Genomic DNA, 25,980 nt, shown 5'->3' on the forward strand with positions numbered 1-25,980 from the left:
AAACGTCTCGATAATAGTCAGTGATTGTCTGAATAACATCCTAAAATAAGCTCCTCAAATGATTTTCATTTTCCTGTCGTGATTATGAAATGAGTCAGACTCATAACACATATTGTTTCTGGTCTAGTTTGTTTTGCTGTTTACTAGCTAGTAGCCAGGTCGAAAAACGACGTGATTTTTAAGGTATGGCAACGCGAGACACATGCCGCGTTTAAAACAACTGGGAACGCGGAACTGGGACATCTCCGACTCCCGACGTCAGTGCATTCGAAATAACTGGGTACTCAGGGAAAAAAACGAGCTCTGACTGGGAAAAATCGATTTGAACGGTCATCCAACTCGGAATTTCAACCATCTAGAGCTCCGACTTTACGACCTGAAGATCACTGACGTCATGTTTTGAACTCGTATTTTTTTTAGTGATGATAATACTAATGATGATGATGATGGTGGTGGTGGTGGACCTCCGTTCCTCCAGCTGTTGTGTGCTGCAGATGCATTGATTGGGTTAAAAGTCTCCAAGCATCATCATGAACATCCTATCAGTGGGCTAGTGCGCAGTCCCAATCCCAGCCCACCGCCTGCGTTTACTGAGACAGGGTGCATGTATGTGTCATTCTGGCAGTCCGCTTCTCAGTGAGAAACAACCTTCTTTCCCCACGACTTGTTGCTCTCTTTCGGAGTGTTTTGTTAAGCAAGTGGTGGATACTGTAAACGTAAGCTATTTTCAGTTAATACATTCAACTTCGACGAGCACGAACGTAACGCAAGCATCCAGAGCTTCAACACTTCGATAAGGTACTGTATCAAACATCCATTAAATGTCTAAGTTACTGTGCATTGATCCTCTGGGGGAAAAAAACTGTTTTAAAACCCATAATCTTAATGGTTTATAAATATATATTTGTGTCTGTTGTTCCAACTGTTTTGGCTACTAAAGTGGGAGTTTAGAATACGATATAGATAGCGGTCTCCGTTGTTACAAAGTATTGGAACGACATAATGAAAAGTGATGTTTCGCTGAATGGGATGCACCGGTCTTTTGCTGAACACCGGTGTAGATTCCTCTCGGAATGTTTGTTAGACGCGTTTAGCCTCATCATGTAACCTACATAACTTTAGTTGATCAACATTATATTTGGTAGGCTAATATGGCCGTACACCGACATCGACAAAACAGAGAAGCTTCTTCAGTGTGACAGCAGCTTAGTTTTAAAGTGGTCATTCATAGCCTATTTTTAAAGTTGAAACAAAACGAAATTTGACAAAAATTATTTAATATGGTTTCATATCTCATAGTGATGCAACATTATAGTTTATTTTCTTATTTAATCCTAATGCGCTCTCTGGAGCAATGCATTGTAATACATCATGGTTAATGTATAAAATAGAAAAAATAAAAGTGCTGCTTATCTTCATTTGAGCTAAACATTGATTAGTCAAGGCATGATGATGGTATGACACCAGACCAGTTTATGTACCTATTTAACTTGAGACAATGCAGTAGCCTTGAGCGAGAACTTCATATAGGTATGTAAAACCCAGCTGTGGAAATGGGCCAAAGTGGCAGGCTTGTTATAAGCTTCTCAGACACTATTAGAATACGAAGGTCAAAGTCCTCATAGTCCTCTCAGGCATGTACTTGTAGCTCCCAGGATAAATTCAGTTAATAGGCTGAAGTTATTAACTGTCTTGACTGAGTCCTCATAATTACTGTCTATTAGCTTTAATTAAAGGGATGAGGTACTTTGCCTCCTGCTGCGTACCTAGTAGTTGCACAGGTTCACCCAAAATGTATCATAAACTCAACATGAAAGCAGAAAAACACATCCGTTATTCTCAACCTTTGCAGTGTCCACAGACCTCATCATGTGTCGGTCATAGGCATAGTGTGACTGTCAGTTCTTAATACCACTGCACTAAAACCAAAATGTGTAACATCCCAGTGTTTGCAGATACACACAAAAAAATAAATATATAAATAGTTTATTAATTAAATTATTATGAAGGACATGTCGTCAGTGTTCTTTTTGCAGTCGTTCCACACTGTAATCTATCCGTTATTTCCTGAGGGGCATAAACCCCTGTTTGTGTCAGACTGCAGCCTGGCCTAGATGTCTCACCTGGATTTCAGCGCTCAGTATTGGAGCACCCACAGCCTTCTGAATTCCTGTGGCCGTGGAGCAATGTTGAAGGAAGATGTGTACAGGTAGAGGGATGCAACTGATTATTTAGCCAAGAATAGTCATACTTTTCATATCACAGTTCATATCACAAAGATCCAGGCTACACTCTTAAGTCTCTTTTTCATACTTCTTAATCATGTTACCCCCTTCCTTACTCATGTTGAGGCATCGCAGAACACATTCATTCACATTCACTGCATCACGGCTGTTTCCCTGCATGGAGAAAAGGTTTTCCTAGAAGGGTATATTATACAGTCGTGGTCAAAAGTTTTGAGAATGACACAAGTATTGGTCTTCACAAAGTTCGCTGCTTCAGTGTTATGAGATATTTTTGTCAGATGTTACTATGTTATACTGAAGTATAATTACAAGCATTGCATAAGTGTCAAAGGCTTTTATTGACAATTACATTAAGTTTATGCAAAGAGTCAGTATTTGCAGTGTTGACCCTTCTTTTTCAAGACCTCTGCAATCCACCCTGGCATCCTTATTTTAGCTCATTGGTCACCATAGCAGCACCCACCCGTAGTCTGCGCTCCAGCAGGTATATCTCACTGGTCATTCCCAAAGCCAACACCTCCTTTGGCCGCCATTCCTTCCAGTTCTCTGCTGCCAATGACTGGAACGAATTGCAAAAATCTCTGAAGCTGGAGACTCTTATATCCCTCACTAACTTTAAGCATCAGTTGTCAGAGCACCTTACCGATCACTGCACCTGTACACAGCCCTTCTGAAATTAGCCCACCCAACTACCTCATCCCTATATTGTTATTTATTTTGCTCTTTTGCACCCCAGTATCTCTATTTGCACATAATCTCTTGCACATCTAGCATTCCAGTGTTAATACTAATTGTAATTATTTTGCACTATAGCCTATTTATTGCCTTACCTCCATAACTTGCTACATTTGCACACACTGTATATATATTTTCTGTTGTATTTTTGACTTTATGTTTTTTTTTGACCCCATATGTAACTCTGTGTTGTTGTTTTTATCGCACTGCTTTGCTTTATCTTGGCCAGGTCGCAGTTGTAAATGAGAACTTGTTCTCAACTGGCTTACCTGGTTAAATAAAGGTGAAAAAAAAAAAACTGTCAGTTAACTTCTGGCCCACATCCTGACTGATGGCAGCCCATTCTTGCATAATCAATGCTAGGAGTTTGTCAGAATTTGTGGGTTTTTGTTTGTCCACCCACCTCTTGAGGATCGACCACAAGTTCTCAATGGGATTAAGGTCTGGGGTGTTTCCTGGCCATGGATCCAAAATGTTGATGTTTTTCCTGGAGAGAAGTGGCTTCTTTGCTGTCCTTCTTGACACCAGGCCATCCTCCAAAAGTCTTTGCCTCACTGTGCGTGCAGATGCACTCACATCTGCCTGCTGCCATTCCTGAGCAAGCTCTGCACTGGTGGTGCCCCGATCCCGCAGCTGAATCAACTTTAGGAGACGGTCCTGGCGCTTGCTGGACTTTCTTGGGCGCCCTGACGCCTTCTTCACAACAATTGAACCTCTCTCCTTGGAAGTTCTTGATGATCCGATAAATGGTTGATTGAGGTGCAATCTTACTAGCAGCAATATCCTTGCCTGTGAAGCCATTTTTGTGCAAAGCAATGATGACGGCACGTGTTTCCTTGCAGGTAACCATGGTTAACAGAGGAAGAACAATGATTTCAAGCACCACCCTCCTTTTTAAAGCTTCCAGTCTGTTATTCTAACTCAATCAGCATGACAGAGTGATCTCCAGCCTTGTCCTCGTCAACACTCTCACCTGTGTTAACAAGAGAATCACTGACATGATGGCAGCTGGTCCTTTTGTGGCAGGGCTGAAATGCAGTGGAAATGTTTTTTGGGGATTAAGTTCATTTTCATTCTTTGCAATTAATTGCAATTCATCTGATCACTCTTCATGACTTTCTGGAGTATATGCAAATTGCCATCATCAAAACTGAGGCAGCAGACTTTGTGAAAATTAGTATTTGTCTTTCTCAACTTTTGACCACGTGAGGGGAAAAAAGTATTTGATCCCCTGCTGATTTTGTACGTTTGCCCACTGACAAAGAAATGATCAGTCTATCATTTTAATGGTAGGTTTATTTGAACAGTGAGAGACAGAATAACAAAACAAAAATCCAGAAAAACGCATGTCAAAAATGTTATAAATTCATTTGCATTTTAATGAGGGAAATAAGTATTTGACCCCCTCTCAATCAGAAAGATTTCTGGCTCCCAGGTGTCTTTTATACAAGTAACGAGCTGAGATTAGGAGCACACTCTTAAAGGGAGTGCTCCTAATCTCAGTTTGTTACCTGTATAAAAGACACCTGTCCACAGAAGCAATCAATCAATCAGATTCCAAACTCTCCACCATGGCCAAGACCAAAGAGCTCTCCAAGGATGTCAGGGACAAGATTGTAGACCTACACAAGGCTGGAATGGGCTACAAGACCATCGCCAAGCAGCTTGGTGAGAAGGTGACAACAGTTGGTGCGACTATTTGCAAATGGAAGAAACACAAAAGAACTGTCAATCTTCCTCGGCCTGGGGCTCCATGCAAGATCTCACCTCGTGGAGTTGCAATGATCATGAGAACGGTGAGGAATCAGCCCAGAACTACACGGGAGGATCTTGTCAATGATCTCAAGGCAGCTGGGACCATAGTCACCAAGAAAACAATTGGTAACACACTACGCTGTGAAAGACTGAAATCCTGCAGCGCCCGCAAGGTCCCCCTGCTCAAGAAAGCACATAAACATGCCCGTCTGAAGTTTGCCAATTAACATCTGAATGATTCAGAGGAGAACTGGGTGAAAGTGTTGTGGTCAGATGAGACCAAAATGGAGCTCTTTGGCATCAACTCAACTCGTCGTGTTTGGAGGAGGAGGAATGCTGCCTATGACCCCAAGAACACCATCCCCACCGTCAAACATGGAGGTGGAAAAATTATGCTTTGGGGGTGTTTTTCTGCTAAGGGGACAGGACAACTTCACCGCATCAAAGGGACGATGGACGGGGCCATGTACCGTCAAATCTTGGGTGAGAACCTCCTTCCCTCAGCCAGGGCATTGAAAATGGGTCGTGGATGGGTATTCCAGCATGACAATGACCCAAAACACACAGCCAAGGCAACAATGGAGTGGCTCAAGAAGAAGCACATTAAGGTCCTGGAGTGGCCTAGCCAGTCTCCAGACCTTAATCCCATAGAAAATCTGTGGAGGGAGCTGAAGGTTCGAGTTGCCAAACGTCAGCCTCGAAACCTTAATGACTTGGAGAAGATCTGCAAAGAGGAGTGGGACAAAATCCCTCCTGAGATGTGTGCAAACCTGGTGGCCAACTACAAGAAACGTCAGACCTCAGTGATTGCCAACAAGGGTTTTGCCACCAAGTACTAAGTAATGTTTTGCAGAGGGGTCAAATAATTATTTCCCTCATTAAAATGCACATCAATTTATAAAATGTTTGTCATGCGTTTTTCTGGATTTTTGTTGTTGTTATTCTGTCTCTCACTGTTCAAATAAACCTACCATTAAAATTATACTGATAATTTCTTTGTCAGTGGGCAAACGTACAAAATCAGCAGGGGATCAAATACTTTTTTCCCCTCACTGTATATCGTAATGGATGTCGGTTGAACACAAATACATCCAGTTTAGTTTGGCATCAATATATTTGATGTAGCCTACGATTGTGTGTGTGTAATGTGTTCGTATGCGATCACATGGAGCCAAGCTGAACTTGGAGAAATGGGTCCGTAGTGAGTTTGAGGGAACGTCATTTGCAAGAAGCTGTGTCAAGAGTAAAGTTTGTCTTGACAGATGTGACTTTTTTTTTATGCAAAATGTCTACAAGGTACAGTAAAGAAAGTAGTCTTAAAAAAGTTGCATAGTCTATCAAATAGGAAAATAAAGAAGAATAGAAGCTACATTAAGTAGATAGGTTTTTAAGGTAATATGTTACACCTTATGATATGGTAGTAATAATGTGTTGTGATGTACTGGGGGATTTTCTGCACTGCTGTACATTTCCATCTTCTAGTGCAGTTCTATTTCTTTCTTTCGGTCCTAGGCGTGATGTGGATGAAGTAGACAGTATTGCGTGGGAACTGGTGAGAAGTTGTTTTTTCTCACCACCTCAGCTATTAGTTCTTAGAGGGAGATGAGGTTCTCTCAGGACTCACCGTCACATAAGACTTAGAGCAATTTATTTTTCTGGGTTCACGTCAAATCTGTTTCAGCGGGGGTTGGTGTTGGGCAACCTTCCAACTTCACAACCAACCACAACCGTGTATTACCTGTGAAAGGCAATTCACTACTTTTTGAAGTTTGTCAAGCCATATCATGGCAAAACCGCAGACTTTACATTTTCTTTTTTTTTATCTTACTCCAAAATGTCCCAACAGAAGTCAATTTACATTACACAAAGCCTGAATGTATTCTGTAATAAGTCATAGGGGCTGAAATGCTAGCAACATGAACACTTGAAGACCTCTGCTTAATCTCATTCTGTTGGAACCATTATACTTTTCATAATGTAGAAATAGCCTATCTCAATCTCCCTGAACACAGGCTGCCAATTCATACCCTATCGTATCATATTCATACTTTATAAATCACACTATTCAGACAAAAATGGCAGTGAGGAAGGTAGAGAAATATGGTAAAGTGACTAATATTTCCCATTTAGCTTTAATTCAGTAAATCAATGAGGATTGATCCCTTCTTAATTTTTGTATTGCTTGTATCTGTTCCCAGTCTCCTCCTGGCCTAGAAAGAACAAGTAAATAATCTGTTTTGCTGATTGCTCATTGCATTCTGTTTTGATCAGAGTTTTGAGTTTGAACCCTTGTATTGGTTACTGTCTCATTCTCTCCCCTTTGCCCACACTGCTCCCTGGCTCCAGGCCTCCTTTCCTCTCGCTGCCCCACTCAGCTCAGCTCACCAGCTCTGTGTGAATAGAGTCAATGTACAACTGAATGTCAACATGACCGGCTACAGTTAAGAGCTAACTATTGGCCTGTCTGTTCTTCCTCCCCTTTTTGTTCTGCAGAGGAGTGGCAAACCCTGCGCCAGGCCGGCAGGAGGAGGACCATGGCCCTGAGCAATGCCAATGGTGACCTCCTGCTCCTCAGCAATGGCAGCCTGCCACCCAGCGTCACTACGATGGCCACTGCCACCAGCGGCCCAGAGGCCAGTGCGAGCCTCAGCAGCACGGGAAGAGGGGACGTCAGCGTTGTTTCCACACCCAGAACACAGCAGAGGCAGAGGCACCAACCAAGGCCAACACCACCGCACAAGGAGCCCCAGCAGAGATCCAGAGTGAGTCAGAATGGAGGCAACATCAAGCAGAACGGTTCCCTAAGGGCCCCTTCCTCTTCCTCCTCCTCCTCCTCCTCCTCACACCTCACAGACTCTCAAAGGTTGTCCAAGCTCCTGCCCTCCACCCTCTCCACAACCTCTTCCCCCTCTCCTCCTCCACTGTCTCCACCTCCCCCGTGCTGCCACCGCTGCCCATTCCACCCCCCCCTGTGCTGCCATGGCAACCAGCAGGAGTGCCACATCTTCCAGACCCCTGCCCTGCCCCTTCACCCGGGCTCCTGCTGCCTGCAGGCCTCTCCTCCATCCCTCTGTTTACACCATGGCTGGCAGGAGCACCTCCAGAACCAGCCCAATGTGGCTGGCCTCAGGTACGTGTGTGATGACTGTGTGTTTGTGTGTATGCGCCTGTTCATGCTTCTCTTTGCCACGGGGTGGCCTCAGGCATATCTCTATTACCCTGCCTCTCCAACAGAAGCCCTTTCATTGCGTTTCCCTGCTGAATGGGTGATGACTGAATGCTTCCTAACATATCACAGTATTTAGGGATAATGTTAGGGGTGCTATGTACTACCATTATGTACATGGCTGTTTAAGAATATGTACATGCATGTAACTGTAGCCTTGACTCTTTCCCCAGTTATGCCTCAGAGGAATGCGTTTTGAGTCAACTGTTTATGTAGACCAGGTTTTAAGTTCTGACCCTGTATTGAGAAATCGATACATAGTGTGATTATTTTCTCCTAACACATATCTAAATTCAGCTCTATAATCTTTCTGCCTGCCTGTTGACCCATTCCTGATTGTTCTGCTGTGTGGAGGTCAAGGTGATTTCCTAGGGAGATAACCTGTGGTCCCAGGGGTGCCAACCCAGCAGATGCAGGGAGGAGGAGGGGTCAGCCAGCCAGACACCCAGGGACCACAATACCAGCCCCAGAGCCACCCCGTTTGCCCTCCCTGCACCCCCCAACCCCAATGAAAGAGAGCTTTGAGAGCCCCAGGGGCTGCAGGGCCGCTGTCCCTCCTCAGGCCCCAGCCCGTCCCGTCAAACCACAGGGACTGTCCCCCTGGCCTCTCCTGAGCCTCCCCTCGCTCATCGGCACTGAGGCTCTTCTAGGACAGGTGCTGATGGTTTCATGGTCTGGCTATCCTCTTTCCCAGGCAAACACAATACAGACAGTACCAACACACAGCTCAGCCAGACTAGATCATCTCTGAAAGTATGTCTGGCCGGGGTCAGAGGTTTCCTTCGTGCGGCATCTCCCTGTTGTCATGACTCAAATAACTTTGCGTAATTTAACCCCTGTAACTGCCATTTCCTGCAATCTAGAACAAAAAAATACCCATTAGGGTGTGGTGCCTGGCCTTAAATTATAACAAATAAAGTAAAAAAAAAAAAAAAATATATATATATATATATATATATGTACACATGCATACACAGTGCTGCAAGAAAATCTAAAAACCTGTTTTTTCTTTGTCATTATGGGGTATTGTGTGTAGATTGATTAGGGGGGAAAAAACGATTTAATCAATTTGAGATAAAGGCTGTAACGTAACAAGATGTGGAAAAAGTCAAGGGGTCTGAATACTTTCCGAATGCACTGTACGTACGTACGTACATACATACATAGATACAAACAAAAGTATGTGGACACCCCTTCAAATGAGTGTGTTCGGCTATTTCAGCCACACCCGTTGCTGACAGGTGTATAAAATCGAGCACACAGCCTGCAAGCTTCATAGACAAACATTGGCAGTAGAATGGCCTTACTGAACAGCTCAGTGACTTTCAACGTGGCACCGTCATAGGATGCCACCTTTCCAACAAGTCAGTTTGTTTAATTTCTGCCTTGCTAGAGCTGCCCGGTCAACTGTAAGTGCTGTTATTGTGAAGTGGAAACGTCTACGCGCAACAAGGGCTCAGCCGCAAAGTGGTAGGCCACACAAGCTCACAGAACGGGACCGCCGTGTGAAGAAGCGCGTAGTGCGTAAAAATCGTCTGTCCTCACTACCAAGTTCCAAACTGCCTCTGGAAGCAACGTCAGCACAATAACTGTTCGTCGGGAGCTTAATGAAATAGGTTTCCATGGCCGAGCAGCCATACACAAGCCTAAGATCATCATGCGCAATGCCAAGCGTTGGCTGTAGTGGTGTAAAGCTCGCCGCCATTGGACTCCAGAGCAGTGGAAACGCATTCTCTGGAGTGATGAATCACGTTTCACCATCTGACAGTCCGACGGACCAACCTGGGTTTGGCAGATGCCAGGAGAACTCTATCTGCCCAAATGTTTAGTGCCAACTGTAAAGTTTGGTGGAAGAGTAATAATGGTCTGGGGCTGTTTTTCATGGTTCGGACTACAGTGTACAATGACATTCTAGACGATTCCATTTAATGCTTTCCTTAGTCATTTACGTACTTTGTGTAGTTCTATATTTATCTCCAACTCCACAGCATACAAAATAAAAGATAAATATTGCAGATGTCATTATTTACTCACGTCAGCCCTTCTTTAGAATTCATTCTAGACGATTCTGTGCTTCCAACTTTGTGGAAACAGTTTGGGGAAGGCCCTTTCCTGTTTCAGCATGACAATGCCCCCGTGCACAAAGCGAGGTCCATACAGAAATGGTTTGTCGAGATCGGTGTGGAAGAACTTGACTGGCCTGCACATAGCCTGACCTCAACCCCATCGAACACCTTTGGGATGAATTGGAATGCCGACTGCGAGCTAGGCCTAATCGTCCAACATCCGTGCTCGACCTCACTAATGCTCTTATGGCAGAATAGAAGTTCCAACAGCAATGTTCCAACATCTAGTGGAAAGCCTTCCCAGAAAAGTGGAGACTGTTATAGCAGCAAAAGGGGGACCAACTCCATATTAATGGCCATGAATTTGGAATGAGATGTTCGACTAGCAGGTATCCACATACTTTTGGTAATCTATCTATCTATCGATCGATTGAACTGGAAGCATAGAAATGACGCATATAGAACAGATCTACCGCTTCTTAGACTTGCTTTCAATGAGAATGACAGATCTATAACTCACATTTCTATGTGAATTTGGTATGGTGGCCCAAAAAAGTGACAAATTGCAGCTTTAATTGTACATAGTGGCGCAGCCAGTCCACAAGGTGGTGCAGCGCCACTCTTACATTCTTAGGGGAGAACCTTGTCACATTTGTTGGCAAATATTATTTTAAGCGAGAAGCATTTAGCAAGTCGTTTTCCCCACCTTCCTGCAAACCACAGACTGAACTATATTTCATACTAGAACCATTTAATGCTATCCTTAATCATTTACGTACTTTGTGTAGTTCTATATTTATCTCCACAGCATACAAAATAAAAGGTAAATATTGCAGATGTCATTATTTACTCATGTCAGCTCTTATTTATGGTAGCAAGTAGTTGCAGAGAGGTTAATTTGTGTAAGACTATATTTTTGCTTACATCTTTTCGCATGGAAATTTCCTACCGAATTGAGTTAGATCCCTGTAACTTAATTAAAGAGAGTTGCTCTGTGGCTGTGAGAGATTAGGTATATACTCGTATCGGGTGCCGGGGTGCCCACAGCAAACTCCATCCACGCACATTATGCAGTTGGGTGGGCAAGGTGTGTCAAAGGATATCATTGCAGCCATTTGGATGCATTCACTGGCATCTGTGGCTTTCGTTTATTTATTTATTTTTTAATGTCTGAATAAAGAGCTGATGTTCCTCAGCCACTGTATTTAGTAAACAGGTCCCTCTTGTTCTGTGATGACAGGTTTGAATTACAGGCTGACGTTGAGTTGCTCTCAGTTCCGATCCCCTGTACAGTGGTATTGTGTCTCCAGAGAGATTGGAGATAGAAGGATAAGCCTGGCTGTCTGGTACACAGTCTCCAAGTCCCTGGCTGGCCCCAGACGTTCAGGGCTTTGAGCCTCTCCTTTTACCTACGTGTTGGAGCACAGTGCGCCAAAGAATCCCTCCTCGCATGGAGGGAGAGGCTTTTTAATGCCTCTAATTTGAGGGTACGCCGTCAGACAAGATTGTGTCAAATATCAATTTGATCTCAAAGGCTGTGATCCGTGAGATTAGGCAGGGGATTACGTGTATGATTACAGCACTTGGCCGTTACGCCCTGCTTTATAGAGACCCCCTCTTCCCCCTCCCGATAAGGTTGCACTGGAGTTCCTTCCTCAGGCATTTCAGGCCTTTGTGTGTGTCCAAGAACTTAACATTTAGGAACTACAGTATATAACTCCTGTTGAGATACATACAAAGTATTAATCCACCCATTGTAAGATTATAGTCTCTCTCTCTGTGTGTGTGTGTGTTTTACTCTGAGAAGGAAATGGACTTATCCTTGAATGTAATGACCAACATCCACTATAATGGAAAAGGCCAGCTCAGCAGATCTATTGAGTAGAGGAAGGATCTATCTGTCTGGGTCTGTGAAATCCATTAAGATTGTCAGTGTTTGAATGGTAGGATTATCCTTCATGGTGACTTAGTATTTTTATGATTTGAGGATCAGGGGGAAACAGTCAGAGCAGAGGATGAGTCTGAGTCTGTGAACTTGAAGTCAGTCAGTCAGGCGTTTGACTGCAGTTAGCCTCATCTCAATAGGTTTTCAGGCGTTGGTTTCTTCCAAGCCTGTAATTGTCTTGATAGAACACTCTCAAGGCACCTTTTTTAGCTCCTGCTGCACTCCCAGAGAGAGAGCGAGAGAGCTGCATCTACCTGTGCTGCCGAGACTGGCCTGACCTTCCAAGGCTGAACAATCCCCAAAGAGCCCGCTGACACTGAACTATCCAGGATCATGTCATGATTGTAACCTCTCCCTTCACACTCCACTCACCCAGGGAGGAGTTTTGCCCATGCGTTGCTTCCTGCTACATTCCTGTTATTGTAGCGGCCACAAGTTTGGATTGGTTTCATGCTTTCTCAGATAGCAGGTATATTTTTATAATCTCATGCGTGTTTGATTTTATACCAAGTACCATTTTTTGACTGGAGGCAGGTGGTTTCCATGGTGTACAGGAAAACGTATAAAAACATGACACCTCATTCGGCCGGAATGTTTCATCATATTGGATGAATTTAAGAATTCCTATCAGTTGAATACGCGATTATGACTAGGGGCCGTATACGGAAACATATGCACAAAAGCCTTAATATGAATGCATAGACCCTCTCGTTTCTGAGAACTCCCTTAGGTTTCCCTTAAATGTTTTATATTTTATCACGCCTCAGATATCTTTCCCCCAGTGAGATATCTCTTTTGGAGACATTAACTAATATACCAAGCTGTCTGACAGCTGCAAGCCCAGACTGGCCAGGCGGCCTGAAAATGATCTTTGTGCTATGGATTTCAGGGTGTCAGTTTGACAAGGCTTTGCACATTATCAAGAATAACAACTGTTTGCTATGCCTGCTGCGGTCTGAGGGGGCCTGGAGTCCTGGACCTCGATGTGAACCCTTGTGAATTAGCGGCAGGGCTCTTCACGCTACCGTTTTATCCATTTGGCCCATTAACCACTATACAGAGACATCCATCACGCCCAGCCTCAGCCCTGACTGATGAAGAAACACCCTGGTGTCTCTGGGGAGATCAGGGGAAAGGAGAGATGAGTACCTCCTGCCCTAGAAAGACACAAAATATGAGGGAAGGAGGGAGGGAACCACCCAGTTTGCTTCCAGAGCCTTCTGTTGGCTTCTTAGAACAGGTCTGCATCTATGTGGAGTGATTTAAGCACAGGCAGTAGCCTAGTACACCACAGCACACCCTCCATCCAGTACAGCTGACTCCCGTACCTGCACGGATGGATAATAACAGAGGGGTGAGCTCCCAGTGCCCCTGCTCCAGACCGCGCTCCAGTCCATGCTCTATACTGTATGGCCCCTGAGCATGAGACAAAGCAAAGCCCATAAAGGTACCCACCCAAGCTCAAACAGCCATACTATCCTATAAACCATGATCAAAGCTGGATCTGAACAGCACTCTGTCATAACTTCAAATTAGCTTGCTCTCTTTTTTCTTTCTTCTTCTGGGGAGCAGTTAGTGAGGCTTCATACTTACACTCTGCTCCTTGGGGGATTAGGCCTAATGGAAGATTTGATGAGATGTGTAATGCTTTATAAATAGTTACTAGCATGTAATATGATCCCTTATAATGCCCTTTTAACAGCCTGTCCAAATGGTATATAAGTTGAAGGCACAATCGCTCAATCATGTACGTACAACATTGCATGGTATATTTAGTTTATAATGGACCTTCATCTAGATGGTTCCAATAGGTACACTGTGCTACAGTGACTCCCCTATATTTGTTCTCATAGTAGTTCAAAACCAGTCTTGAGAATACACTGTATTATTCTTAATGGATTTCAATTAATATTCACACATTTACATAACAATGCATGCAGCTTGGTGTACTAACGTCATTCTGATATACTGTAGATGTGAGGGTTCTTATGAATCACTTAGTTTCTCCAGCCTCTACGCACTTGGTGAACTTAGCTAATGGTTGGAATTTTCCAGCTCGGCCGCCCCCCCCCCCATCCTCACACTCACTCTCTCAGCTCAGGGAGGACAGGTCAGACTTCATTACTGGCCTCTAACTGACGCTAGCCCCAACAGCCGCTGGCCCTGGTCTGCTACTCACCAGACAGCTGTGTCACCAGACACCTCCAAGATGTTACAGCGCCGTCTTGCCAAACCCTCTTTGTCAAGAGCTGCGGTTAGAGCTGGAGAGCCTTCAGACACTGTGGCCCTAGATGGGCATTGAACATAGATAGAATAGTATAAAGAGGAGGTGGGAGGGATGAAAATGTATCTCTTTACTCCAAAGATACCCTGATATCTCTGTGAGATCAGTCCCAGGACAACAAACAGGGGCATGCTGGATCAAAGAGACCCAGGCAGGAGCTAGAGGCACTGCTGTGCTTGACACTGGATATTGTAGGTAAACAAAGAGGAATATGTGATGCTGGGCTTTTTACATGAGTTTACCTTTCTGTCTAGACATGAATGCACCTTATCACATAAGTCTTAATGGAGGGCGTACCTTGAAATTGGGCCAAATTATGAGGGGTAGGTTTACTCTCAAAATGGCATCGACTACAGGCAGGGAACTCTAGCCTGGTTACCATTATGTTTAACTGCTCTAGCCAGCATGACAACTGCAACAGAGTTGGCTAAAGCAGCAACAGTGTGTCAACTAGGGGTGGGCAGCTCATGTCAATCATGCGAAACTTCCAGATCTCCTTACCAGGCAGCTTCCAGGACTTAATAAGTTGTTGGACATCTTCATAAAGGCACTGGGAGAGGAGTTGATGGGTCAGCACAGCTGCTTGCCGTTGGTTCCGCTCCTTGACTTTGTGCAGTAGAGGAATCCTGGTCATGTAAGCAGCAAATGGTAACACAGCCTCCCTTCTTGCAGAAGCCCGGTCCTCAAGGTCTGAATGCGGATGTTGGATGTGATGTGTTGGGGCTGGTTTGGGCTGGCAGCTGAAAGCCATTGGTTCCACTGCTGGAGGTCTCATGGAGCTTCTTGTACTGAATGTGTTCAGCAATAGAGACTTTGACCTGTTGTTCTGCTACAGGAATAGGCCAACATGCAACACACTCATCTAGTACTGCCTCCGTTAAATCTGTGTCAAGACTGACATGAAGTCCATCATCATGACTATGAAATTAAAAGTTTTGGTATTGTTGGTATATTGTAGGAATTATTGCTAAAACCGGTTAAACTGCTCATCATGGATCTAGCCTATTGAGCAAATAACTTATGAACACCAAAAGCGACTATGTTAATAATTCATGACACATTGACATACTTATTGGCATAATGACTTATCGGTATCGTTAATTCGCCCTGCTCGGCCTAGCTGACAAGGTCTGTTGGTTAGCTCAGTGCAGGGTTGGTGATGGCATGTGCAATACCCATACATTCCTTGGGGTTGGTTCTGAAGCCCCTGGACTCAGGGGGTTAAGCTGGTTGCTATAAAGGGAGCGAGGTCACAGGATAATAAAGACATCTCTTGGACAGCTTGTAACTATTGGCTACAGTGTTGAAATCTGGCCTGTAAGCCTGGAATTTGTATACGCCCATATTTCAATCCCAAGAATGTGGAGATGGCAGGTGTGACCTCCAGACCGGATGCACTGGTGGATGTAGCTGTCCATGTCCCTTCTACACACACACACAAACAAAGAAACTGCGCGTAGACTCATTATACAGCAATAATCTCTTATTCAGACTCACATTTTCTCACATACACTTGCATCCAGAGGCCTTGTTCTCTCCCCAAAATAACTATCAGAGACCTGTGCTGTATAGATAGCTTGTAAATACAGTTTTACGAGCTTGTAAGAAGTAATACTGTACCTCATAAATCTATTTAAGGTATACCGTGGATGTTGATGAGCCCTGACTTTGGTGGCTACTGCCTAATGATCAATACTTTTTTTAACTCAACATTTCACTACAGTATGTTATGGCTATGATATCGTGCTGATATTTGGATTTCACCCTCAAGCCACTCATACAATTCCATAACTTGAACGAGACTAATTGTGTGCAGTGTTCCAGTGAGTTTTAATCACAGGAGCAAATAATTGAGAGTTGACAGTAATTGGTCTGACTTGAGCACTTCATGCAGCCCCTTATTACAGAAATGTATGCCGTGTCTGTTAGCAGTTTTCCCCCCTCAGCTCTGTGACCCCTGACCCCTCTCTCTCCTCCTTTCACTCCACCACACGTCAACATGGCCATTGCGGCCTGACCCGGCAGCTGCTCCCAAGTTACTTTATTAATTAACCCAGTGATCCATAAACATTCCCCTTTCGGGTAAATAGAATAACATTTAGGAAGGGTAGCTGTTGTAAGTTTGTGGAAGAATTGTGGGGAGTTTGTTTGAAGGGGACTGGGATCAGAGGGGAGGAAACCTGACTCTGTGGGTTGTCATCCTGCTGGATTTAGAGCCTGTGATCATCAGTCAACAGATTTCTCCTCCCCACCCCAGCACCTCCTCCCTTCTCCTTTAGCGGGTGTTATTTCAAGGACATTAGTCTGCATTTCATCACATTACTACTTCCATTGACAGATTGGAAGAAAGAATTGAGACACAAATGCCAACTTTTTTTAAGAGAAAAATATTTTAAAGTTTGCTTCATGCTAAGAATATGCTGAAATACTATCGGAGGATTCTGACGTCTGTCGTAAATCCAAAGTATAGGGCTACCTCTGTTTTAGACATCTTCTTATTCGTCTGAAATGTGGTCATGGTTCGGAAAGTTGCAAATAGATCCAGAACAGATCTCGCAAATAAATAGGCAGCAGTGCTTTTTTTGATGGCTCCACGAGTAAAGATGTTTTATAAATCCAGTCCAACAATTTCCAATAACTCTCCTTCGTTCTGGGCCATATCTCCGTCCCGAATTCCGCCGTTCAAAGCCCGTACATGGAAACTATTGGACAGCATAGAATAGCAATAAATTAGGTAGGGGGAATGTGTTTTTCACTAGGCATTGTTAGTATCAGGCTCTCACATTTTAAAACGTGAATAACTGGCTAGTTGAATGCAAAAAAATTGCAAAGAGCTTCACTCCAAGTTGGTAGGGTTGATGGGACTCACCTTGTGTCTACAATATGCAGATTGTTCAAAGCCTATGCCATACAACATCTGGTTGTCATATTAACATGTCCAGCTAACTTTAAAGGGGATTTACTGCTTCCCCAGAAGTTACCCTGTGGTGAAAAATTCCTGCCAATACCTTTTGTTCCTCTGTGCCTCACGGTGCCATGGCAACCACTAATTATAGCATTCCATGGATTCCCTTTTAAAGGGGAGAAGGAGGAAAAATACAACCACCTCTTGGCACCTTGGCCATATTGCTCCAATCACGCTGAAATATCCTGTGTGTGTGCACTGTGATTGGCTAATGCAGAGAATCGTCTGAGCTCACTTCCCTGTTTGGAATACTGATTTCCTTGTTTACGTTTCTTGTGTAATCTTACCTAGTCCCTGATGTGGGCTGTGAAGCTTGTGCCAAATTGTGACCTTGGTAGTGCAATACTCATGCAGGTTGCAGTGATTAGAATGAGGATGAACATGTCAAGGTTGCAGTATAAAGCAATGACGTATATCGTCCCTAGGACATAATGTTAGGACAGTCTGTCCACAGTTCTACAGATTTCATAGCCACCGGCCTGTGTGTATGTGATCATGTGAGTCTGTTACTGTCATTCGCTGTCAGTTTGACCATTCAGAGTATACACTGAGTGTACAAAACATTAGGAACACCTCCCTAATATTGAGTGTCACTCCCTTTTGCCCTCAGAACAGCCTCAATTCGTCGGTGCATGGACTCTACAAGGTGTCGAAGGTGTTCCACAGTGATGCTGGCCCATGTTGAATCCAATGCTTCCCACAGTTGTGTCTAGTTGACTGGGAAACTGTTGAGTGTGAAAAACCCAGCAGCGTTGCAGTTCTTGACACTACTACCATACCTCGTTCAAAGGCACTTACATTTTTTGTCTTGCCCATTCACCCTCTGAATGGCACACATACACAATCCATGACTAAATTGTCTCAAGGCTTAAAAATCCTTCTTAAACCTGTCTCCTCCCCTTCAGCTACACTGATTTTGTCACGGAATCAGCCGAGGCTGCTCCTCCTCCTTGCTCGGGCAGGCTTCGGCATTCGTCGTCCCCGTAGTACTAGCTGCTACCGATCTATGTTTCTGTGTTTGACTTGTTTTGTCTTGATTGTGTACACCTGTTTCCTATTATGTTGTATTGTATTCCCTATTTAACACTCTGTCGTTCATTGTGTGTTGTGTGTGTGATTGTTCTCGTCATTTTCGGCAGTTGCTATTGTGCGGGTATTCTCCTCCCTGTTTGGAGGTTGTTTTGTACTCTGGTTACTTTGTTAGTAAAAGTACGTTTCCAGTAGCTCGGTGTCCTGCGTTTGACTTCGCCTACCGCATTCACGTCGCACTTTGACAGATTTTAAGTGGATTTAACAATTGACATCAATACGGTATCATAGCTTTCACCTGGATTCACCTGGTCATGTTCCTAATGTTTTGTACACTCAGTGTATATGGCATGTGAAGACATCTCCACCTAGGGCTGGGCGGTTGACTGCATTTTACGATATACCAGTATTGATGCACAGACCGGTTTGGGTTTTTACTTTACCTTCTATAACGGTATTTGAATGTTTGGTTTGTTAAAATGTGATACGCTGTTTGTAACGTCAATTTTTATAGTTTACTTCACTACTTCAGTCCTCTCTCTTAGCTCTCTCTCCATGGCGCTTTCCACACACACCTAGCCCCGCCCCGTCACTTGTCTTGTCTTAGCAAGTTGGGGCTAAATCTTGCTAGCCACTAATTGTTAGCCACTAATGCTAATCGCTAGCTAATAAATGTACTGAGTCAGAGCAAACGTAATTGGCTAAACAGCCTAAATGAGCATGTTGTTTGTGCAACAGCATCTTCTAAATCAAAGTGGAATATGCAAAGTAAGAACATGTTAGCTACATGAAGTAGCTAAGAGAACATTAAATGTAGCCAAAGATTATAGGGTCTCCTAGGAAACACTTGTCAACACTTTGCTTCCTACCGTGTCACAATAACTCCTCCCTGGCTGTCACGCCATGACAGAGTTCGCTAGTTGGTTTGGTCAGGGTGTGAGTATCTATGTAATGTGTATATCTATGTGTAGATCTAGTATGTTTAGATCTATGTTGGCCGGGTGTGGTTCCCACTCAGAGGCAGCTGTCGATCGTTGTCTCTGATTGGGGATCATACATAGGTAGCCATTTTGCCTATCTATGTTGTGGGATCTTAACTCTTGTTTGGCTTGTTTGTGTGTAGCCATTGTGAGCTTCACGTTACGTTACTTTTGTTGTTTTGTCGTGTGTTAACTTAGTGAATAAACATGTATGCATTCCACGCTGCACCTTGGTCCAATCCTGTACTCAACGAACGTGACACTGGCATTTTCATTAATTGTCATGTCAAACAACACTGTATTCAAAGTGCCCACTATTGTACAGTGCCTTCGGAAAGTATTTAGACCCCTTGACTTTTTCCACATTATGTTACGTTACAGCCTTATTCTAAAATTGATTAAATTGTTTTTTCCCCACGTATCAATCTACACACAATACCCCATAATTTCAAAGCAAAAACAGATTTGTATACATTTTTGCTAATGTATCATTTTAAAAACCCGGAAATATCACATTTACATAAGTATTCAGACACTTTACTCAGTACTTTCTTGAAGCACCTTTGGCAGCGACTAAAGCTTTGAGTCTTCTTGGGTATAACGCTACAAGCTTGGCACACCTGTATTTGGGGAGTTTCTCCCATTCTTCTCTGCAGATCCTCTCAAGCTCTGTCAGGTTAGATGGGGAGCGTTGCTGCACAGCTATTTTCAGGTCTCTCCAGAGATGTTCGATCGGGTCCAAGTCCAGGCTCTGGCTGGGCCACTCAAGGACATTCTGAGACTTGTCCTGAAGCCACTCCTGCGTTGTCTTGGCTGTGTGCTTAGGGTCGTTGTCCTGTTGTAAGGTGAACCTTTGCGCCAGTCTGAGGTCCTGAGTGCTCTGGAGCAGGTTTTCATCAAGATTCTCTCTGTACTTTGCTCCATTCATCTTTCCCTCGATCCTGACAGTCCCTGCCGCTGAAAAACATCCCCACAGCATGATGCTGCCACCACCATGCTTCACCGTAGGGATGGTGCCAGGTTTCCTCCAGACGTGACGCTTGGCATTCAGGCCAAAGAGTTCAATCTTGATTTCATCAGACCAGAGAATCTTGTTTCTCATGGTCTGAGAGTCTTTAGGTGCCTTTTGGCAAACTGTCATGTCCCTTTTTACTGAGGAGTAGCTTCCGTCTACCATAAAGGCCTGATTGGTGGGGTGCTGCAGAGTTGGTTGTCCTTCTGGAAAGTTCTCCCATCTCCACAGAAGAACTCTAGAGCTCTGTCAGAGTGACCATCGGGTTCTTGGTCACCTCCCTGACCAAGGCCCTTCTCCCCCGATTTGTTCAGTTTGGCTGGGCGGCCAGCTCTACGAAGTGTCTTGGTGGTTCCAAACTTCTTCCATTTAAGAATGATTGAGGCCACTGTGTTCTTGGGGACCTTCAATGCTGCAGAAATGTTTTGGTACCCTTCCCCAGATCTGTGCCTCGACACAATCCTGTCTCGGAGCTCAACGGACAATTCCTTCGACCTCATGGCTTGGTTTTTGATATGACATGCACTGTCAACTCTGGGATCTTTTTATAGACAGTTGTGTGCCTTTCTAAATCATGTCCAATCAATTGAATTTACCACAGGTGTACTCCAATTAAGTTGTAGATACATCTCAAGGATGATCAATGGAAACAGGATACACCTGAGCTCAATTTTTAGTCTCATAGCAAAGGGTCTGAATACTTATGTAAATAAGGTATTTCTGTTTTATATCTTTAATACATTTGGAAAAAAAATGTAAACCAGTTTTCGCTTTGTCATTATGGGGTATTGTGTGTAGATTGCTGAGGATATATATATATATATATATATATATATATATATATATATATATATATATATATATATATATATATATATATATATTTAATCCATTTTAGAATAAGGCTGTAATGTAACAAAGTGGAAAAAGTCAAGGTGTTTGACTACTTTCCGAAGGCACTGTATTCTAACTATAGAATTAGAATAATCCGTTTATTTCCATGATTCCAAATGTTCACCCAAGTGTTTTGCTCTGAATCGCAAGTCAAATCGCATTTGCAAAATTTGGTTAAAAATAAGGCCTAGTATCAAGGCTCAGGATAAGACCCAGATGCAGACAGTTTGAAATAGCAAAATGTTTATTTACAAAAACGGGGCAGGCAAATGACAGGTCAAGGGCAGGCAGAGGTCAGTAATCCAGAGCAGAGTCTTAAAGGTACAGAAACGGCAAACAGGCTCAGGGTCAGGGCAGGCAGAATGGTCAAATCCGGGATAAACAGGGACTAGAGCAAATAAAACGCAGGTAAGCTTGATGAGACAAGACGAACTGGCAACAGACAAACAGAAAACACTGGTATACAGTGCCTTGCAAAAGTATTCATCCCCCTTGGCATTTTTCCTATTTTGTTGCATTACAACCTGTAATTTAAATGGATTTTTGTTTGGATTTCGTGTAATGGACATACACAAAATTGTCCAAATTGGTGAAGTGAAATGAAAAAAATTACTTGTTGAAAATAATTCTAAACAATAAATAACGGAAAAGTAGTGCATGCATATACACCCCCTTTGCTATGAAGCCCTAAATAAGATCTGGTGCAACCAATTACCTTCAGAAGTCACATAATTAGTTAAATAAAGTCCACCTGTGTGCAATGTAAGTGTCACATGATCTGTCACATGATCTCAGTGTGTATATATACACCTGTTCTGAAAGGCCCCAGTCTGCAACACCACTAAGCAAGGGGCACCACCAAGCAAGTGGCACCATGAAGACCAAGGAGCTCTCCAAACAGGTCAGGGACAAAGTTGTGGAGAAGTACAGATCAGGTTTGGGTTATAAAAAAATATCAGAAACTTTGAACATCCCACGGAGCACCATTTTAAATCCATTATTAAAAAATGGAAAGAATATGGCACCACAACAAACCTGCCAAGAGAGGGCCGCCCACCAAAACTCAAGGACCAGGCAAGGAGGGCATTAATCAGAGAGGCAACAGAGAAACCAAAGATAACCCTGAAGGAGATGCAAAGCTCCACAGTATCTGTCCATAGGACCACTTTAAGCCGTACACTCCACAGAGCTTGGCTTTACGGAAGAGTGGCCAGAAAAAAGCAATTTGCCAAAAAAAAAAAATTGGCAAACACGTTTGGTATTCGCCAAAAGGCATGTGGGAGACTCCCCATATGGAATAAGGTACTCTGGTCAGATGAGACTAAAATTGAGCTTTTTGGCCATCAAGGAAAACGCTATGTCTGGCGCAATCTCAACACCTCTCATCACCCCGAGAACACCATCCCCACAGTGAAGCATGGTGATGGCAGCATCATGCTGTGGGGATGTTTTTCATCGGCAGGGACTGGGAAACTGGTCAGAATTGAAGGAATGATGGATGGCGCTAAATACAGGGAAATTCTTGAGGGAAACCTGTTTCAGTCTTCCAGAGATTTGAGACTGGAACGGAGGTTCACCTTCCAGCAGGACAATGACCCTGAGCATACTGCTAAAGCAACACACAAGTGGTTTAAGGGGAAACAGTTAAATGTCTTGGAATGGCCTAGTCAAAGCCCAGACCTCAATCCAATTGAGAATCTGTGATATGACTTAAAGATTGCGGTACACCAGCGGAACCCAACATCCAACTTGAAGGAGCTGGAGCAGTTTTGCCTTGAAGAATGATCAAATATCCCAGTGGCTAGATGTGCCAAGCTTATAGAGACATACCCCAAGAGACTTGCAGCTGTAATTGCTGCAAAAGGTGGCTCTACAAAGTATTGACTTTGGGGGGGTGAATAGTTATGCACGCTCAAGTTTTCTTGTTTGTTTCACAAAAATGTTTTGCATCTTCAAAGTGGTAGGCATGTTGTGTAAATCAAGTGATACAAACCCCCCAAAAATCAATTTTAATTCCAGGTTGTAAGGCGACAAAATAGGAAAAATGCCAAGAGGGGTGAATACTTTCGCAAGCCACTGTAAATACACAAGGGATAACGGGGACAAATGGGAGACACCTGGTGGGGGGTGGAGGCAGTATATAACAATCAGAATGGAGAAAGACACATTGAAATCACTTAGAATGTATGTGTTGCCACCCTAGGGTCACACACTACTCATGAAGCAAATTTAGAACTTTTATTATTCAAAAACCTAAAATACAGTCAAATTTTGTCATACCATAATTATTTGTTTAAATACCGTGATGATATTTTGGCTATATCACCCAGCCCTATCTCCGCCCCACCTCTTCCCTCCCTCCTCTCCCCCTGCCCTCACCCTTCTGGCCTTGCTCTTATCTGTCCTGGGCCCTGTGTGATCCGGTGGCCGTATCTGATTCCCTCTGACTCGTGCTTGCACTCTGCAGTCTGGAGGCTTCCCACTATTCTGGGAAGGTGCTGATGGAAAGTCCAAACAAATCCGGCGCAGCTGAAAGCTTAATTTGGCAACGGGGAAGCCCAGTGCTGATCCTCTCTGTCTGTGTTTATGGCACAAGAGAGATCGCACCAATGGGACTCTAGTCCTCTAAAACTCCTGAGGGTATGTACGTTTGAATAGAGCTAGTTGTTCCACACAAGGTGTGTGCTGCATTGCTGCTCAAAAACCTTTCATGAAGAAACATGTTCCCCCTGCACCGATGCTGAGGCAAATCTGGTTTTGATTGGATGTTGCTTTGACTTCTAAATGTAAATCTGATTTATCTCTCTTTTGTTTTTCAGCCCTGCAAGGCCTTTTCGGTTCCCCAAAAGGTAAGATCTGCCAAATATAATTATTTTTTGTGTGACAAAAGCTCTCCTTGAGTCCATTAATACCCTGCCGAGCTGTCATTCCTGTGTAGTGAATCATCACAGTTATCGATGTAAAAAGGGCTCACTGTGCCTGGAACCTGCTAACCACCTCCCATACTCCTCTACAAGACATGCCTTCCCCTGAGTTTCCCTCGAGTCAGAACACTGAATATACTTAAATATCTACATGACGATTTGACAAATTCAATAATGGCATTTTAATGAGCACCTTCTACTCTTTTTGATATTCTACTAGTGTATCCATGTACCCTTCTCTTTTCTGTTTGGTTATCAGTACATATAATATTCATATAGTTATAAAGCCATCAGATTTGTGTTTAATCAATACCTGACCTTAATCTTTAGCTATGCAGAGCTGATTGCTGATTGGCCAGTGGTGGTGCTGGGGGTGTGTACAGTCCTCATCGTGGTGTGTGCCCTGGTGGGTGTTCTGGTGCCAGACCTGCCAGACTTCTCAGACCCCTTACTGGTGAGTAGGCCATGCCAATCGAAGGAAGGCACAAAACTTTCTCCATAGAAAATACTGGACTTTATTTTGATCAAGATTGAAAACCTAGTGTTTCTGGCACACCAAAATCATTATATTGAGTGCATGTGAAGAGTCCAAGATGTTTAAGGTGTATTTCCTGGTGAACTAAAAAGATGTCCTCTGTTTGTCTGTTCCTTCAGGGATTTGAGCCACGAGGCACGGCCATAGGCCAGCGATTAGTCACATGGAATAACATGGTGAAAAACACAGGGTACAAAGCAACCCTGGCTAACTACCCATTCAAGTACGCCGACGAGCAGGCGAAAAGGTAACAAAGCCGAACTCACAGTTCCTGTCCATTTTATTTCATCCTTCTAACCCTTTAGTGACACATGTATTGATTCAAAATCCCTGATGAAGGGGGCTGATCAGGATCAGGTCTCAGGCCATGAGATGGAGTGATGGTTGCTGCTGACTGACAGAAACAGACAGAAGCAGACACACAAAATCTCAATCCCATCCTGCAAGTGGATCATTCCATGACTTATCCTGATCACTGGGGGGGGCTCCAGGGCCTGTCAACAGGACTCTGCATCATTCTGCCTCGGTCCCTCAGAGGATGTGTCCCTGAAACCCCTGCTCATCACTATGATCCGGCTATAATAATGATTATTAAAATAATGATTGCAATGTGATAGTGATCACTCCACTGATTTATTATATAATCACAGGCTTTGTAATCGCTTAAATGGGTCGGTCTAAAACCGTTTCCTTCATTTGTTTTAAGAATGACCCTTCAGTACTATCTTTGGTTAGCATGTGCAAATCTAAGAAATCACTGCTGTGTGGATGCTTTAAGTGGATTCAGTCTCATTCTGTCAGGTGGATATTCAGAATTGATAGGAAACTTAATTCTAATGTATGAAGTGTTAACAGTTAACAGTGCAATCACACCATTACTTTTTTATTTCAGTCACCAAGAGGACAGGTGGGCTGAAGATCACTTTGACAGAGATAAAAGACAAGCAGAATGGGACTTCAGCAAAGACAGTTTCTTCTGTGATGTTCCAGGTACAAACTCAACGTAACACTTCTCCTGTTTCAAGTGTTTATCTACTAAGTGTTTGACTGTGATTAAATGCTAACCAGAAGCTCTTAATGTATGTGCAGGTGACAGATACTCCAGATTAGTATTCACATCTGCAGAGGGGAAGAACCTTTGGAATATACAAGCAATTAAATCCATGTGCAATTTGGACAATACACGGGTAAGTGGAACAGCACTGTTGATGATGTGCCATAGCATTTACTCATGTCAAATTTTGCCATGTTAATGATTTTTAAATGCCTGAAATAAGCCCCCCATCATATTAGAAATTGTATGTGTGGAGTCTATGCTGCCTCAGGCTGGAACTACCCCAACTTCCTGATATATTGGCCTTGTCTCCTGTTATGGTCTCCTTGG

General features: G+C 43.6%; 1 protein-coding gene across 2 annotated transcripts in view; it reads left to right on the plus strand.

The window, feature by feature from the left end:
- Positions 1–513: 513 nt before the first annotated feature.
- LOC311106939 (protein dispatched homolog 1-like) overlaps positions 514–25,980 on the plus strand; it is a 29,730-nt gene continuing 4,263 nt past the window's right edge. The window contains exons 1-7 of one of the 2 annotated variants that reach the window (XM_084149342.1): positions 514–798; positions 7,230–7,866; positions 23,957–23,986; positions 24,392–24,515; positions 24,716–24,843; positions 25,489–25,586; positions 25,686–25,783. In XM_084149342.1, coding sequence (XP_084005468.1) covers positions 7,271–7,866; positions 23,957–23,986; positions 24,392–24,515; positions 24,716–24,843; positions 25,489–25,586; positions 25,686–25,783 — 1,074 coding nt within the window. In that variant the 5' untranslated portion in view covers positions 514–798; positions 7,230–7,270. Of the gene's footprint in view, positions 799–822; positions 2,210–7,229; positions 7,867–23,956; positions 23,987–24,391; positions 24,516–24,715; positions 24,844–25,488; positions 25,587–25,685; positions 25,784–25,980 lie in introns of those variants that run through there. The other variant, XM_084149341.1, reaches the window with a different exon arrangement.

The sequence above is a fragment of the Coregonus lavaretus genome, assembly GCF_964263955.1.
Source record: "Coregonus lavaretus genome assembly, chromosome: 31".
In the NCBI taxonomy this organism is placed as follows: domain Eukaryota; kingdom Metazoa; phylum Chordata; class Actinopteri; order Salmoniformes; family Salmonidae; genus Coregonus; species Coregonus lavaretus.